Source organism: Poecilia latipinna, unplaced genomic scaffold (assembly GCF_001443285.1).
Source record: "Poecilia latipinna isolate Pla-1442-1.1 unplaced genomic scaffold, P_latipinna-1.0 Scaffold1234, whole genome shotgun sequence".
Classification (NCBI taxonomy): Eukaryota; Metazoa; Chordata; class Actinopteri; order Cyprinodontiformes; family Poeciliidae; genus Poecilia; species Poecilia latipinna.
In genome coordinates, this window is record NW_015113850.1 from 33,394 (window position 1) to 48,807 (window position 15,414).

The 15,414-nt window shown below is 40.4% G+C and overlaps 1 protein-coding gene across 1 annotated transcript in view; it reads left to right on the forward strand.

Annotated features, from left to right (window-relative positions):
• The window catches only part of LOC106960837 (transmembrane protein 132C), a 51,368-nt gene that overhangs the window by 12,938 nt on the left and 23,016 nt on the right, over nucleotides 1-15,414 (forward strand). The window contains exon 2 of the mRNA XM_015054183.1: nucleotides 12,073-12,216. Within this exon, the coding sequence (XP_014909669.1) occupies nucleotides 12,073-12,216 (144 nt within the window). The remainder of the gene's footprint in view (nucleotides 1-12,072; nucleotides 12,217-15,414) is intronic.

Here is a 15,414-nt window from a genome sequence, read left to right on the forward strand (position 1 = left end):
GGGGTGTTGGTGGGGTGTTGTTTTTGTTTGGTGGTTTTTTGGGGGGGGGGGTCATCTGGAGATGGATTTTAAAGGCAGTAATTGGATGCCTGAGAAGATTTTCCCACCGCAGCAGGAAGCTAGTTCATTATCTTTTAGCATTGTAAAGTAATACGCTGCTGTCCAGGCTGCCCTCGTCGTCATTACCCATGCTGTGGACGCCTGCTGATGGAGAGGGAGCAGGAGGACAGGGGCATACATCATATCTTGACTCATCAGTCTTCCCGTTCCAGGCGAGACACCAAACTGCGCTCGTTCGCTCGCACGCCCACATTCGCAGGCATGGAGATGAGGAGAGTTGAAGGCGGCGGTTTTGTATTCACGTACTGCTCCGATGTATTGTGAAACAATGCATCATCACCCTGGCCTTCTCAGGCCACTTCGCCTCCAACATGATAAAGCCATCAATCAGCATTGTCCAATGAATGTTTTACTTTGCTCTTTTCCATTCTTTTGGCCTCTGACGCCATGCACATCTTCTCTGCCGGGCAAGTAAAATGAGGAGGACGATTCATCATCGGACGTGAGCGCTTACAGATGCCAGATAATACTGTAGAAATGCGTCCCGGGCCTTTTTTTTTTTTTAAATTTTTTTTAACTATTTATCCCTCCGTTGCAGGCTGAAACACTTTGAATTTGGCCACTGCTGCTGAACACCTCCAGCCCCTCCCACCTCACTGCGTCCTGGCGCTTTAATGAAATGGGATCAAATCTAGCATATTTTATTCTTCACACTGAATGAGTCACACAGTTTACAATGAAGGGCTGACGGATGGACCACAAGTGTGAAACCATTAGCATTATACTACGGAGGCTGATGATGAAGTGGTAGCACTCATTGAGGCTGCCGCCGTATGTGCATGTGTCACCTTCCATGTAATGCTAATTAGGACAACAGATTGTGACAAATGCCTCTCTAATCCAGAACATGATGGCTCTCTTTGAGGCAGAGTGTCTTAAAGGGATCGCTAGTTTTGAAGCAAGGCTCTGTTAAAGAGGTTATTGACAGTTCATACCCAGTTGCCTTGCAGAAGCGATCCAACTCTGACTACTCATTAATCCTTTAAAAAGTAAATTATTTTACCGATCTCTTGATTTCAAAAGTAGCAACGTAATATTGCAAGCTACTTTATTAGTTAAAATGTGATTATTGATTGGCCATGGTAGTGTGTTAGATTACTCTGTACTGAAGAAATAGTGGCCATATTGGAGTAACACGTTACTGAGTAACATTACCCATGTCAATGTTCATATTTTACCTGTCATGTAGCTTTCCTGGTGTCTCAATCTATTGTAAATCCAGATTGAGATTGAAGTTTACTGCCAGCCCAAGAGGAGCCAAAACTGAAACAGACTCCTGTTGTCTTACAATGACTCCAATCTAAAAAAACAACAACAAAAAACCTCACAGTAGTTTAGTAAAGGCTATTTTGGAAACATTAAACCATTTCCACATTTGCAGTAAGTTGTTATCTTTTTAAATAGGCAATTATTTTAGTGGGAAATGGAGGTTGGATGCTGTGCACCACCCATAATCTTCCTGTGTGAAACACTTGCTGATGACGGAACATGTAAAGCATTTCTCGTCAAAGTACGGCTCTTAGACATTGTTTTGACTTTTAACGCTCTACCACTTCTGTTCTTTGCACATATTTCACAGGTGAAGGTTATGGGTCACCCACTGCCTCCTCTCTCAACTTCTCAGGTTAAAATGATAATAAAATGCCTTTGCATGAAACACAACTGCAGTTGGCAACAGATGAGCAGCTTGTCTGCTCAGGTAGAGGCTGTAACTAGCTGCTTGGCAGTCTGACTAATTAGCAGCATAAAGATAACATCAAGTACTGAAAGGCGACTACTTATTTTTGGATATATTTATGTTATTTTTGATTAACTGTATGCATCAAACTCAAAATTATAACTACATCTATATAATAATATAGTTATTCTAATCATTTATATATGTTTGTGTGTGAAAACTTCTGTGCAATTGTTGTTTTTTTTTCTTTTATAATTTAGGCGTCGGAGTTTCATTCCGACGCCTAAATTCTTATACCCTTATAATAGATCCTCACTTCAACTATCACTTCACGTCCAAGTGTCAGAAAAGCACCTTTCTGATGACAGGATCCTGGAAAAGAATCGTCAGGACCCACTTGTTAATTTCCGATGATGGCACACGGGAGAAGTGGAGAAATGCGTGGGCCGTCTTGCATCGCCGCTGCACATGGGGAGGTGCTTTCACAAAAGGCAGACACTCTGAGGTTTAATGGCAAATCCTGTGTCACTCAGAAAGACAGCGTGCTCTGAAATCCTCCTCTAATTGAAATACCATAAGTGAGTGGGACGGTTTTGTTACCTTTCAAAGCTCTCTCATTACAGTGACACTCAAACAGCCTCTGTCACCATTAAAGCAGGCAACCTCTCCGCGGTGCTCCTGAAAGCGTCTTTACAAGTGAGGTCGAATTGCTTGTTTATGGTGTCTTTGCATTCCCCTGAAGATGACCTGAAAAGGATAGCGTTATTCACACGCAAAGCGCCGCAGTTATGTAAAAGTTTGTTTTATGCCTACACAAAGTGGCTGGGAATGTACCCAGTGGAACCACTTATGTTTTAGTTTCTCTGACTGAATGCTGCAAACCTTCCTACCTCTCCAGTCCTCCAAAATGATTCGCGCAGTAGTGCAAAGGCACAAAATGCGTGGAGGGTTTTTAAGACGACATCTAAATGACGTTGGCATATTTCAATATTCTGACACTCTTCTAGTTACGTCGGCTTCAGTCCATTTCTTGTAGGCCGAAAGGGGAATGGGCACGTTTTCCTGACACAAGTGGGCTGCCATCAGGGTGGCCATGTGTACTGCCTGTTCTGCGTCCAGAAAACGACGGCTGGACTAAGCAAAGCCAAGCAAGCTGGCAGCATGAATCTGGATTTTAGAGAGGTTAAGAACCGGGAGAGGGATCACGGGGTCGTCCCCCTACAGGCATGGTTGGCTGTAGGTGAAGAACTCTCCATCGATTGGCTCTATGTGACAAATACCGGCCTGAAATTAAGCAGTGTGGCACTGGCTGGCCCCTCTGGCGCTCTGCCGTGTTTTCAGAGAACAACAGCAGAGGCACAAGCGAGGGGTTGCTACGCCGGAGCCAGCATCGCTCAGCTTGCCCATCCCAAAGCCCCCCTGCTGGTGCGGCGAGGTGGCTTATTCCCCCATGCCTGGCCTGGATTCTCTCGTAGCTTCATCTTACTGCTATTGAAATACATTAGGGACATTCGTTTTCCTTCCCGACCCACTGATCTAAATGTATCACCACAGTAGTATTCCTAAGAACTGTAGGGGATTTGTTCTATAAACTTATAATACAGTACTTCCATGCTCAGTCATGTTTTATTCAGGAGCTTCCTTTCAAAAGATGGACATGCAATTCATGGCCACTGGGCTCCTGAGGGTGGCTCTGTCCCTCCAGTGCCATCCTTCAATAACTCATAAGTTTTGACGCTGCCAGTGCAGACTCTGTAGTCGTATGCTGATGTACTTTCTAGGTCAAGATGACAAACTGGAGATGAATTTAGATACAATCAATAAGTATTATAACGGCACAAAGCTTTATTGTAGAGATTATCTGTCTGCTGTTGTTTTCTTGTGCCCTGAATAAAACGTGGCATGCCATTTGATAAGCTTTTTGCATCACTGAAGAAAAAAAAAAGAAAAAGAAAATCATGTTTCCAATTAGAGATGTAGAGTAAGGCATCAGGAACAAATTATCATGTACTTATTATTTGTGGTGGGATTTGTCCTGTCAGCAGCATGTCACTGTGACACTTCCCCAGAGTCAAAGTTTTCCCATAAATCATGTGCAACTCATACATAATTTACAGTTGAGAGCAATCCAGTGTGACTAAAACGTTAATACTCCCCATGAACCGCCGTGTCGATTGTCATGCATAGCTGTGCGAGCAGCTTAGATGATGTTGGGGTTGTTTTGAAAGTTGTGAACGCAGTATAAATCCGTGGTTCTAATAAAACTGTGGCCCTCTGACCTCCGTTACTGACACTCAAAAGAAGCTTTGTGATTAGTTTTTTTTTTTTCTCTGAGGTGCAAAACAAACATATTTACTGCGATGCGTTTTTTAAGATAACGTTGAATCAGAAACATGAGGTGGTGTTTTCTACATGTGTGTTTAATTTACTCCTGAATACCAAAGTTGGATCTGGGAATGATATTAAACCTTTTTTTTTTCACTTGTTTCAATTCCAGTTTTCAAAATCGTGTGATTTGCTCATCAATATTTATGTGGATTTGTTAAGTGGTATGGAACCTAGTAATGTTTTCCTCTGTAATCTTTTTAAAAAGTTTAGCAACATGGTCATCGAAAGAGCTTGTATATGACTGAGTGTGTGAACGATGCAATAGGATAATAATAGTCAGAAGTGCAAATAAGAAGCTTCTAAAGTGACTGTCAGTAAGGTTGTTTTCATGTAAGTTGGTCATGTTGGATTTTAAGGTCATTGTTGTTCGAGAAAACTGAATTTCTTATTGAAAAGTCCAACTTCTTTGGATCGTTCTCTTGTTCTCTTAATTTCTCCAACTACAAACTTCAACTTTTAAGTAATCAGCAGTAATAGAAAGACAGTGTTTAAGCCTTGTTGCATTTTTGTTTTAAAAAAGTCAAACCAGGAAATCGTTTACTGAAGTGGCAGTTGTTATAAAGTGTTTGATAGCCACAGATATGAATCATTCTGAATGACTCAACACCAGCACTTTTTATTTCACAGGTTTTTTTTTTTTAAGTATTTTATTTGCCATGCCCTTTGGATGCACACTGGCCCGGTCGTTAAGTCAAATTTCAGGAAAAAACAACATTGTGGGAACGTTTCACAGATTTAATATTTAATTTCTTTCTGCTGCATTTTTTGTTGTTGTTATTCAGACCTTCACCTAGACGGTTCGATTGTGCATTTGCATTTGGCTTTGTTTTTCAGACAAAGTAAAGAAACTAGTTAGCAGCAAGGACAAATTGGAGAAAAAAAAAAAGACATTTGACTCACTTTAAAAAAATAAACACTGAAATTAGAACCGAATATTTAAAACAGACTAGTATGCTTACTATCCACGAGATTGGAAAATTGCCTCATCATGTCACATAGCTGTCCGTTTTTGTTTAGTTGGGAGGATTACTTCAGTCAGTCGGGGCAGACGGCTGTTCACACTGAAACAGGTTCTTCTGAAGTTTCTTCCTGTTAAAGGGGAGTTTTCTTCTCCGCTGTCGCCACATGCTTGCTCAGTATGAGGGATTGCTGTAAAGTCAACCATTGCATGTAAACGACGGTCTAGTGTTGCTACATGCTCGTCCAGGAGGAGTGAATGTTGCAAGTCTATTTATTACTCAGTCCAATCTGTTTGGTTTATAAGGAAAACTTTATGAACTGATTTGAATAATGAACTGAACTTGACTGCATTGTTGGACGAATTGGATCAGCTGGAATGAATTCACCTTTTTTTTAGTAAAGTGCCTTGTTGTGACATGTTGTGTTAGTTTTTCTCACGGCTGTGAAACTGTTGAGTCTCACAGCATAAAAACAAACAGCAATTTTGGCACCTTCAGTCACTTTGCAGATTTCCACCTAGAGGACTGACAGTGACTGGGTTACCCTTTCTGCACACTGTCTTCATTATTGACTGAGGTACCAGATAATTAGGCCCTCAGCACTACTATTTATTCTTAGTTGCCAGCTCCTCTTGTCCTCAACATGACTCCTCATTACATCTTCCTTTAAAGTGAGTAGATCAACCATCAAAGCAGCCATGGAGGCAATTCTCCTTCTGCCATTCTTGACCGGCAGTAATGAGCAGATCAGATTGCTGACCGCCGTGTACCTCAGACAAGTGGCCGCGGCCGAAAAGCACTCAGAGGTATGTTGAAAGGCAGCGAGGCGTGGCGGTGGAGTGGAGAGGTTTTTGGTCCCAACTCCCTCCGCACCCTCCACCGCTTACACTTCAGCCATGTCCGTTCCATCAACCAGGAAGAAACAAGGAAAAGGAGAGAGTAAAGACAGGCGAGTAACTGGCCCTTTCTTAGGGAGCGCGAGAGCGGGAAACCAAGAGAGGGGCACAAGAGAGAGAGAGACCCTCATTAAAAGGCTGTGTCTTTGCTTCACAACCATCCCACCACTTCAATGCGCTGTCATGCAGTGATGTATCGCTCTGCATAGTGCTACCAAGGCCTTTATTCCCACTCTCCTCCATGTTTCTCGGCTCTATGGCCAATTAAACGCCCACTGGAATCGAGGGAAGGAAGTTTCACGTTGAGCACTGCACAGAAAACTGATGAAAGGACATGTCTCTTTTTGTCTGCTTAATAGCTTCAGGACACTGAGTGGCATTTAATGGCAAGCGCATGAATCACGAGTTACAAACTCCCACTTTAGGTTCCGGATTTGTGAAAATGTTTATCTGACACATAAATGTCATGTAGGACAGGTTAGTTGACTATTAGCATAATTCATAGTGGCCCTTCAAAACAACAAGACCTTTACTTAATGACTTTATAATGGTAGTGCAAACATCTTGTCAGGTTTTTAGAGAAGATCACAGAATCTCTAAGTTGTGCTTCATGTTAGCTTTGAGGTAGCCACGGCAGTGGCTGATACGATCAGGTGCGCAGGGAGCTTCACCTATGCTTTTCCAACATATTTAACACACAGCCTACTCTTGTTGCAGGACACACGATGCAGTCTCTAAAGTCTCCTACTCGCCGCGCGTTCGACCTGTTTGTTTGGCAACACGGGGTCAGAATGTGGACGCGTCGGCGCGTTTGTCGAAGCAGAATCCAACCTAACAGTGGGACAGCCGGCTTTGCTGCTTCTCATTCTGCCCATGTCACTCAGGCTGACACCATAAATCTCACTTATTTTCAGATCCAGCCGAGACATGGGGAGAAATTACGGCCCAGAACACATTACCAGCCACAGCGGCGTGCTGAATGCTAACAGAGAGATCTTTGATAAAGCAGACAGGCAGTTCTCCCACAGATTATTGAACAAAAGACCCCTGTCTCCAAAAACTGGAGATTGTAAGGTTTGCTTCTAAGCAGAGCACAAGCACCGGCATCAGCAAGAGAGAGCTAAATGTATTTTAAAAGTTAACGAAGGCATTTTTTTTGTAATATTAAGCAATATTTACGTGGAGCCTACGAAAAAGGACAAACAAGTAAGTAAAAGGGGCAGTAGACACGTGTGCATTTAGATTTTGTCGTGCTGTTTTTGTGACATTACTCCTACAGATTATTTGGGAGCTGGTGTCATGTTAGATTAGACTAAAATGTTTTGACTTTGAGGCATAATTTGGAAATCATGCTTCAACTAGATTCCAAAGAATAACGTTATGACGCAATCTTTTTAAATAGCTTACTGGAGAGAAGTGCAACGCTAGTTATTTACCTTGCAGCCCTCTCACCATTAAGCATAAATGTCCCCAACCTCTCTTTGAATTTTATTAAGCGAAAATAAAACATGCTGGTGGTTAATACATTTGGCTGGAGGTCCAATTCTTTTCAGACCCGACCAAGAAAAACATTTCCCAAGTTTAAACGATTGGTGGGAGTATTCCTAATGTTACTTTGAACCACACGATAAACAGCTAGAGCTACAAATGCTGTAAGGATTCATACAGTTTCTCATGAATCTATTTTATAGAGATCTTTTGTAAGGACTGCAGTATCTCTACTGAGCCGCTGGAATCCCTTAATGGTTGATGTTTCTCTCTAGAGACCCGCTAAATATGCCATACTGCACCAAACTGTACGCTGTATTCAAGAGCCGATTCATTAAGAATCCATGATTATCACAAGGGTTTGCATGGATTATTAATCGCCATGTTAATCTTTGGAAAATTCCTATTATAATAAAAAGAAAAACGATGTAAAAGAACAATGTAAAAAAAAAAAAATTAAATCTGTCAGAGGTGTAAATATAATATTAGTACATATGATTTTGTAGTTTGTTGACAAGGCACAGGAATTTTTTAGTAACTCATATTGAGATCTGACTTGCTTTCTATCTTTTAATCAGAGAATAATGTGACCACTGGATTTATCATCAGACGTCAGAAGTGAACAAGATCACATGTTTGCTGCAAAGGACGCCTTTCTGAGCACCAGATGAAGTCGTCATCAAACACTTTTAAAATACCGCAGGAGCCTGAACAGGACAGCGGACTGTTCGTTTTTGGTCAAATTTTAATTTGGGGCCTGAAACACATTTCAAATGCTGATCATATTGAAAACTCATCAGGCTCTGGGCAAATTCTCCTACTCTCAAAAGCCCACACTTCATTGTGTCTCTATTCACACCGCTGTAAGCTTCTGATTTGCACCACTGGTTTCCATTTTGTGTTTAATTGTGCTGTCTGTGTTTAAGTGTGTGGACCACTGATGCGTCGCCGTGGAATCCCGCTGTGGCTTATTACTGCCAGGCTCCGCTATCCGCTGTCCCTAACCTGCTGGGTCATTTCCAGCTGCTGTAATCTAACATTAGCCTCAGCTTTCACCGGGTCCCAGCCATTTACCCCGCTATATATTATAGATGACCCCTTGGAAATGGAAGAATCCCAGCAGACATGGAATTAATTTACAGCAGTCCTCAGTTTTAAGGAAAATTGAATCAAAGTCAGTGCCGCAGACGGAGAGGTTTTATGTTGCTCCATAACACTGTCACAGTCTATAAAACTTGAATGAAAAGCTATTTGATGATTAAGTTTTTTTTTTTTTTTTTTTTTTGTTATTCGTTGGTATCTCTTGGCTTTCCTAATAATAATCATTTCACTCTAAAGTCGCAAAGTCTCCTAAAGCCGAAGCTTCTTTCAGTCGAACCTAATCCCCATTTCTTTTTTTGAATGAATGAATTTCATTTGCAAGCTCACAAACACAAGGTAAGTCTTTAGAAACTGAGCTGACAGCGTGCGTTCATATATATTGTGGGAATACGCGACGTGAAGTCAGTCACGTCTGCACTCATCAGGTTTCGTAGGAAAACTCTAAACACATGGGACGTTTAATTCTGCACAGATCCCTCCACTCCAGAGGTAGATCCTTCTTTTTTTTAATAAAAGAAAAGGAAGAAAAAGCTGACAATCCTCAGTACTAGCATGGCTTCGACACAAAGGGGATGGTGGGGGGGGGGGGGGGATGCCTTAGAGTTCCTGACTATTGAAATGAAGGATATCGGGGAGAGGAGCTTTTGTCGAAGACAGCACCAATAGCAGAATGAGAGCGGCTCACAATGAGGAACTTTTGTCAGGCTTTACAATTAGATGAAGTGAATTTAAGCTCACCTGTATATGGAGTCCTGTTTGCTGTATAGCACAGCCATTACAGCTGTCCTTGGCATCAGAAGGAGCTATTTGCAGAGTTTAGTGTCAGCATAAGTTCAGTACAGCTTGTATAGTCCATCCATTGTGCATTGGTGAGCTTACAGCGTGAAAGTTACCTGGAAGTTACCCTAATTGATCCCAATTACCGGCACTGACAGAGGCGTTGTGTGTTGGTGGGTGTCTGTAAAGAAAGAAAAAAAAAAAAGGTTAAGATTTCTGTTCAGAGTAATGAAGTGAACTTAGGAACCAGAGATGTCTGGACCACTTAACTAATTGAACTTAGTTCAATTACAGTCTCCTGCAGTGCAGGTGAAAAATTGGTGGATGTGAACTAATTGGGCATTAAATAACAATATGCACATAAAGAACAAATGTGTATCCGAAGCATCTGGTTCACTTATGGTAAATTCACAAAAGCTTCTTGTTATATTTCTGCATCATTTTTAATAGTATATTAAATCATCAAGCATTAAAATCCTTGATGATTAACTGTTTATGCTATTAGCTGAATCACAGACAATCCAGATCTAACAGGACACCAACAAGAGTTTAATAGTCTGCTTGTTATTTTTGACTCATTCTGAAACACCTTCTAAAACATAGAAAACAATCCACAATGTTTTATTTGCATTTGAACACAAATCATCCATCCAGTCATCCATCCATGAGGCCAGCCAGCTGTCCACTGATTACAGAGAGTTTGGTACAGATCATTTTCAGCATTTGGTTTTTTGTTATTTTGCCAAATTGTTTGAGTTGAATTTGATGATGATGAATCCGTGGAGGAAGCTGAAGATTAAGGCGATGGTCCTGAGGTCTTCCAACCAAAACACTTGGAGCTCGTCTCTGAAGATAAATCGTCAAAATACCAGTGAAAATATACTGACAGCTCATCTGCAATTAGGAGTTTGAGTGCTGATCATGTTTAGAAATAGTTTTTTTTTTTTCAATGACTATTGAAAATTGTGTAAATTATGTTTTCTTTGATGATTTATATTACAAAATCGATACATGAATAAATACATGTAGCCTCTATTACTACACTTTTAGAGGTGATATGTTACTGCATTGAGGTGAGATGTGATTAAATACATAATGTTGATCATTTAGTCTACATATTACAATTATTTTATTGTTGTTTGGGGATAAAAAAAAAAAAGTACATGCAGTTTAATGCACTAGTCATCTAGTATAATCCTTTGAATACTTCCCAAGTTGTTTTACAGCACAATTTTACTTTGTTAGAAATGCACATTGAATATAAAATGTGTTCCTCAGCAAAGTTGATCCAATCGCAGGGTTGAGAAAATTAAGGACAGAATTGATTGAAAAAGGAATTTCAAAGCCACATGAGAAACGTCACCTCTGGCAGACGGAGACTATCTGTAAATAGAAATCTTGTAACAACAAGCAGGATCCAGCGAGGCACAAATAGAGAAAAGGCTGTCAGCAATGACAAGCGCTAAACACAGTAAACCAAGCACTATGCACCGTTAAAAACAAGAAGATACAACGCATAACGTGGCAATCTCAGGGAAAAAAATAAATGAATTAAAAATAGGTGCGTTATGAAAACATAAACAGAGAAATCTGCAGTGAACAAAGAAAGAGACAGAATTCAATAAAAACAGAAGTTTTACTTACAGGACAGGTAAATTTTTCCAGCTAAAGATAACATGGATGAGAAATAAGCATTAAATAAAAAATAAAAAAAAGATGAAGATGAAATTTACCAAACCAGAAAGCAATTAAAGTCATTAATGGAAAGAACAAAAAGATAAAAATCTGTCATGAAGCGGTTGTGGTGGTGAGGATGAGGACGCAGGGACCCAGGTTATGATGAAGATGATGATATGTTTAATAATGGCGGAGAAGTTAGCACACAGCTAAACAAGACTGAAAAGAGAGCGAAGCTAACCAGGACTATTCAGTTCCACTGGAGAGCTGAGACATACGTGCGACAATGTTAGAAATTAGACAATTGACAAACCCAGACAAGGACCCGACAAGAGACAAAGACAACAGGTGGACTTAAATACACACGGGGTAATTAAGCGAACGAGACACACCTGGGAACAATCAACAGGGAAGGCGCAGAGACTCACAGGGAACAGGATAACAATAAACACAGAAATAACTCAAAAATAAACACAGAAAACTACGGATCATGACAAAATCAAGCTCAACAGAACATGTAATAGAGCTATTATGTTGATTACTCTTATAAAACCAAATTTCTTCCTCTGCTGTTTCACCAACCAGAGACAAACATGTTGAAAAAATTTCTGCATATTCCTTGCAATATATTCAAGTTGTTTTATGACAGATATGCTTATTTTTAACTATATTTTACAGTGCAATTATGGACAAAGTATGGATGATTACAACTAGAACAAATAATTAAAGCAGACCTAACATTGAAGTTACCCTACCTGCCAGGGTAACAAGTAGTTCCACCAAGTTGCAGGCAAAATATCCATTTTATCCTATGAAAGAGTAGACCAGCCAATCACAATGGAGGATACCATTTCAGTGGATAACACCTTAAATATACGAGCTCACCTGTTTCCGTCTGCTCCCTTGTTTCTGATCTCTGTAAGCTGGTTTCTGCCGATAAGTTTTTGTGCGGCATTCGCTTGACCTTTGTTGTCTTTTCTCTTTGCAGGACACTGAGATCCTGAACACTGCTGTCCTGACCGGGAAGACGGTAGCCGTTCCAGTAAAGGTGGTGACCATCGGAACGGATGCCTCTGTCACCGACGTCTCTGAAACGGTGACATGCCGCTCGACGGATGAAGACGTAGTGAAGGTCAGTAAGGTGAACTGAAAATGACAACTTTTTAGGTTTTGTCAGCTACTTCAAGTGTTTACTGATGATTTGATGTGATTTTTTTGGGGGGGTTTTTGTTGTTTTTTTCACATCACCACCCTGAATTTTGGGCAGCGTCAAGGTCGAGTTTGTTAAAACATAAGAAATCGCAAGTGTTGTGTTTCTGTATGCTTAGAGAAATATTTACCTAGTAATTAAGTTTGTCACAATTGTTGCTTTACGATGATGATGGGTTATATTTGGGGTTGGTGTCCTGCTCTCCAACATGGCCTCCCATAAAGACCAGATTTGTTCTGGCTTTTATGGATTGTTGTTTTATAACTCAATAATGAACCTCTCTGCAGCTTTACCCCGTCCTGTATGCCTCGGTCTTCATGATGTTGTTCTCCAACAAACCTGTGAGGCATTAAAAGAACAACTAGAGTCAGACTGAACTTAAACACTTACATCTGTACTGTATTAGTAATTAGATGAGTTATAAAAACAACATCACACTGGGTTTTATATGGAAGTCTTAGGGTGAAGGAGAAGAATGGTACAAAGCTTTACAACTTTTATTTTCAGGACATTTAAAAAATGATTTATCCTTTTGCCTTTTGTTTACACTTTTCACAATTATTTACTACTTTATTCTGCCACATAAAATACCAATGGAACACATTGAGGTTTGTGATTTTAATGTCTAAATGATAAAACGTCCGAGGTGTATGGATACTTTTGCAGTTCACTGTATGTGACACTCAGCCGATTTTGTTTTAATAGCTCCGGTTAACACTATGTAGTGAACATAAGTCACTACATGGTGAAAAGTCTCCTACAGGTTTAAAAATAGGATCTCAGATATCAGGGGCTCCAAAGAAGACACTCGCCTGCAGAATTTCAACAAATCAACCAAAAGGCAAATATTTCTTTACATCTGTCTCTATGAGAAAGAACATCTTTCTTCTTCTCAAGAAAGAAATCCCTTAGATGTACCAAGACAGAATAAAGCAAACAGTTAATGTCATATAAATGACACATAATGGAACTAATCAAACTCTGAAACCGTGAAATGTTACTTTTCTGCTAGCGATACACACGTGGATATAAGTAATCAGAATAAACGGCCAACCGGAATAAAAATTTGATTAATTGCTTTTGTGCTCCTGTAGACAACGTTTGGATTATCTAATCTAAATACATTTCAATCAAATCTGAGAAAAGTCTGCTGCTGCTGAGATATGTCTCCAAATCGTGTTGTTTCCAGTTACAATCTTCGATTATGCAAACTTAATTCATTTATCTTTGGGACGTACTCAGTTTGTAAAGACGGAGTGACGCCACTGTGCATAATACGGTATATTTTACAGAGTTCTAACATTGCTGCAACTTAGAAGGAAATGCTGAAGAATACGTCTTTTGAGACGTATTCTTCTTTTTACACCAGCGTTGACTTAATGTAGAGGTGGAAACAAGGTTTTCCCTTCATTATGTTGAAGGCACATGTTGCTTTCCTGGATTCAGATTTTGACAGCTAAGGTTAGGGGTATGACTGGTAAGGCAGTGTTGGGAATATGCTGTTTGCGTACATTTGCATCTCATCTGCCCACTGTAACTCCGCATGTTGCCGCTGCATTCTGTATAATGAAGCCATGCCTATTAAAACACTAAACCAATTCTCAATATTTTAAGCAGAAGAAGAAAAAAAAAAAAAACAACTATGTGCCCCCAACATTTCATTTCAGCTTTTTCTAGCCCGGAACGTTACTGTTTACATTTGCATTCACCAACAGGTCTTTCGCGCGCGCGCACGCACACACACACACACACACACACACACACACACACACACACACACCGCATCCCGGCATTAAGTTGATATTTTAGAGCTCACCTCTGACTCATAGTATTGCTGCTGTGTTTCAGCTGCTCACAGGAATATTAGAACTGAAACGAGCCAAAGCAACAACACAAACACACTCTGACGGTGTCTATTCATGAGCTCTTTTGGAAAACCTTCCATATTCATGTTAGCCATGAACCCAAGGAAGGGGTTGTGAGCGAGCGTTCACAACCCCCCGCTGCCAGGGAGGATGGCTGGGGGAAGGCATGATGTGTCCACACTTTCCGAACGAGCTGCAGCTTGCAGTATGCAGAGCGGTCGAGGCAGCTTAATTGCTTCTGTCATGTTAACCGTGTGAACACGCCGGAGACGGACTCGCCCCACCTACACGCTTTCCACTCCCTTGCTCATATCTGCCGTGGATTGTATCTGTCTGGTGAGTTGTTAATTTCCTGGGCTAGATCCAGCGACAGCCCTAATGCTCTCTGTAAGTATTCTCCCGCTAGCTGCCTAATGGGTTTGATTAATGTGGCAGCGGATCCTCCTGGACGTTTGCGTTGCTTTGTGAGGCAGAATGACAGAGAGCAGAATGTAGCGCAGAGAGGCAGACCTGCCCCAGGCCTGGGTGGGACACCATGAATGTACGAGACTTTAAAACGCCTGCTCGTTAAGTTAAAAAAAAAAAAGTTTATCGGTGAGACCAATCACAGATTTTGTATGTAAATTGAACGCGAATGGCTGACATGTCGTCGTTATGTATTTCTGAAATAATTTAAACCCCTTTTTTACTGTGGGTTAATTCTTTTATCCCCATAGACAACAAAATAAAATCATGCAGCTTTAAAAGTTCAGTTTCTGTCATATTTATTGGCACATGAAAATGTTCCAAAAGCCTTCAATTAATTCATCTTTTACTCAGCTCAGGTGTCAAACTCTTTTTTTTTTTTTTTTTTTTTGGTCCATATCAACATCATAAATGTCCTCTAAGAGCTGGTTGTGGCAGAGTGTATCAATAAAACTATAAAAACATAAAAACAAAATAAAAATACAATTATAAATCTGTTAACGAACTTTTAAAATATTGCCTCTCTCTCTGTATACGATGAGAACTAGCTAAAATTAAATAATATTTTCTTTTCACATTGACGTAATTTGGCACAATACAAATGAAAACCGAGTTGATTTGACTAATAAAATAATATTTTAGCACACAGCTGTTATCTTGAAGCTGTTACTTATGTGCCTCTCTAGAGTCTTGAGGGCCACATAAATAGCTTTGGCTGGCCTGGTCTGGCCCATGGGCCTCGGGTTTGGCACATGTTTTAGAAATATCCAGCCTTGAACTTGATGATATT